Consider the following 1,728-nt stretch of genomic DNA (forward strand, 5'->3'; position numbering starts at 1 on the left):
ACTTACCGTAGTCGTCGCAGCGAGGTACCGAGTAATTGTTGAAGCGAGGAATAAGCCCCCCTGACACCAAGTTGGTGCGCATGATGTCCGACGGATGCGAGCACAAGGGCTGGCACAAGCACGTGCAGCGGCCTGCGTACCATGTGCTTGTGTGCACCCACACGTCTTGAACGCCCCAGGAAGGCGGGAAGTCGGCAACAGCCAACTCCAGGGTCGCGGCAACGAGCAGCATGGACTTTGCCATCACCATGTTTGCCCGAGGGGTCAATTGAAATATGATGTCGTTCTTGGCTCTGACGGGACGAAGAACGAAGATCAACTGCCACTATAACCTAGCTACTACTCATAACCTAGCTACAGTATTACTCATTTTTACTGGTTAATATGGGACACGCGGGCGGTGGTACATACTGTAATAACCTTAGGAACTACCTAGTACTAGTACTACGTAGTACATATTAATACAACTGCTCGTCGAATACAACGGTAGATGTGATCGAACTTTATAGCGAGGATATACATATTCATAAGTGGATTGAATGCGAAGGCCGTAGCTAGAGCTAGCAATCAGTGTGTGTGGGTGTGGTTGTTGAACGGTGGCAACATTGTATTGGAACGTGGAGAGGCTTTGCAAGTGAGAGGGAACCCCATCTGACAACACAATTGAAATAGAGTAGGGTTATGTATTGTGGATTCGGTACAAATTTCCAGACCCCGTCGAATCCTATCTCGCCCCGGAATCGAATCACGAATCCACGCTATTGGCTAAATCTATTATTGAGTGGATTTGATTGGCTCTTACAGCAAGTATTGTCCATTCAGCCAAAATTTGGACTTTTGTATTGTGGATTTCCTTGGTTCGAGCACAACTAAAACCGAGACCGTAGTATACTGGGAGATGAGGGAAACATGGTATTCGACAGATTCTCAGGCTGTTTTACTGGATCAAAACTTAGAACCAAATGCTTGACAGCTTGTCGACTTATCCGGATAGTTGTGATGTCGATGTCAATAATGCATATTTTACAGTTAAGAGACAAATCGAATACAACCTTTCAATGAAGTAAAATAAAATGTGCTAGTACTTAAGACTTACGGGACAGCATTGAATATTAATACCAACCTTGGATACTATGGTTAATATAATATAATTGTTGAATTAAAAGCATGATTATATATGTGGATGAAATTTGGATGACATTGGATGAAATTGGATGAAGTTGTGGGATGAAACCTAAAGTAGTGACCAAGCCTTACGTTGGCCCCGAGCGCCCGGGAGGCCGTCTGCGCAAGCGCGGCCGTACGAGAGCGCGGATCTAAGCTTCTCACTTCACCGAATGATCTATCTTTTCTTCTTGTCGGGCAGCGGCAGGTAGGCCGTAGGCCGTGCCGCTCCCGGACGAGGCGTGTATACAATGACCTAGCATTATCCTAATTTACTCTCATTTATTCTAATTAGGATATGACCTAATATTAATGGTGGATGACGTTGGGATGACGTTTGGATGACACATGATACTATCACGGATATTTGAAATCCATATAAATAATTATTAATACTACTTCGAAGTCTTATATTAATAGAATTTCAAACTACTAGATGAAATCCAATTATGGCGAATACCATTTCTAGATTCCGAATGTCCTTGTAGAAAGGACGATAAATCCGCAAGTACAGACGTTTGAATGACGATATTGCGCCAGCATATTCTTCGTAGCACAAGGTTC

General features: G+C 43.8%; 1 protein-coding gene across 1 annotated transcript in view; it reads right to left on the reverse strand.

Annotated features, from left to right (window-relative positions):
• H257_08939 (hypothetical protein) overlaps positions 1-250 on the reverse strand; it is a gene marked incomplete at both ends in the record, with an annotated part of 1,256 nt that extends 1,006 nt beyond the window's left edge. Inside the window, one exon of the mRNA XM_009835027.1 lies at positions 29-250. Coding sequence (XP_009833329.1) covers positions 29-250 — 222 coding nt within the window. The remainder of the gene's footprint in view (positions 1-28) is intronic.
• Between the last annotated feature and the right edge of the window lie 1,478 nt (positions 251-1,728).

This window comes from Aphanomyces astaci (assembly GCF_000520075.1).
Source record: "Aphanomyces astaci strain APO3 unplaced genomic scaffold supercont1.21, whole genome shotgun sequence".
Taxonomy (NCBI): domain Eukaryota; phylum Oomycota; class Saprolegniomycetes; order Saprolegniales; family Verrucalvaceae; genus Aphanomyces; species Aphanomyces astaci.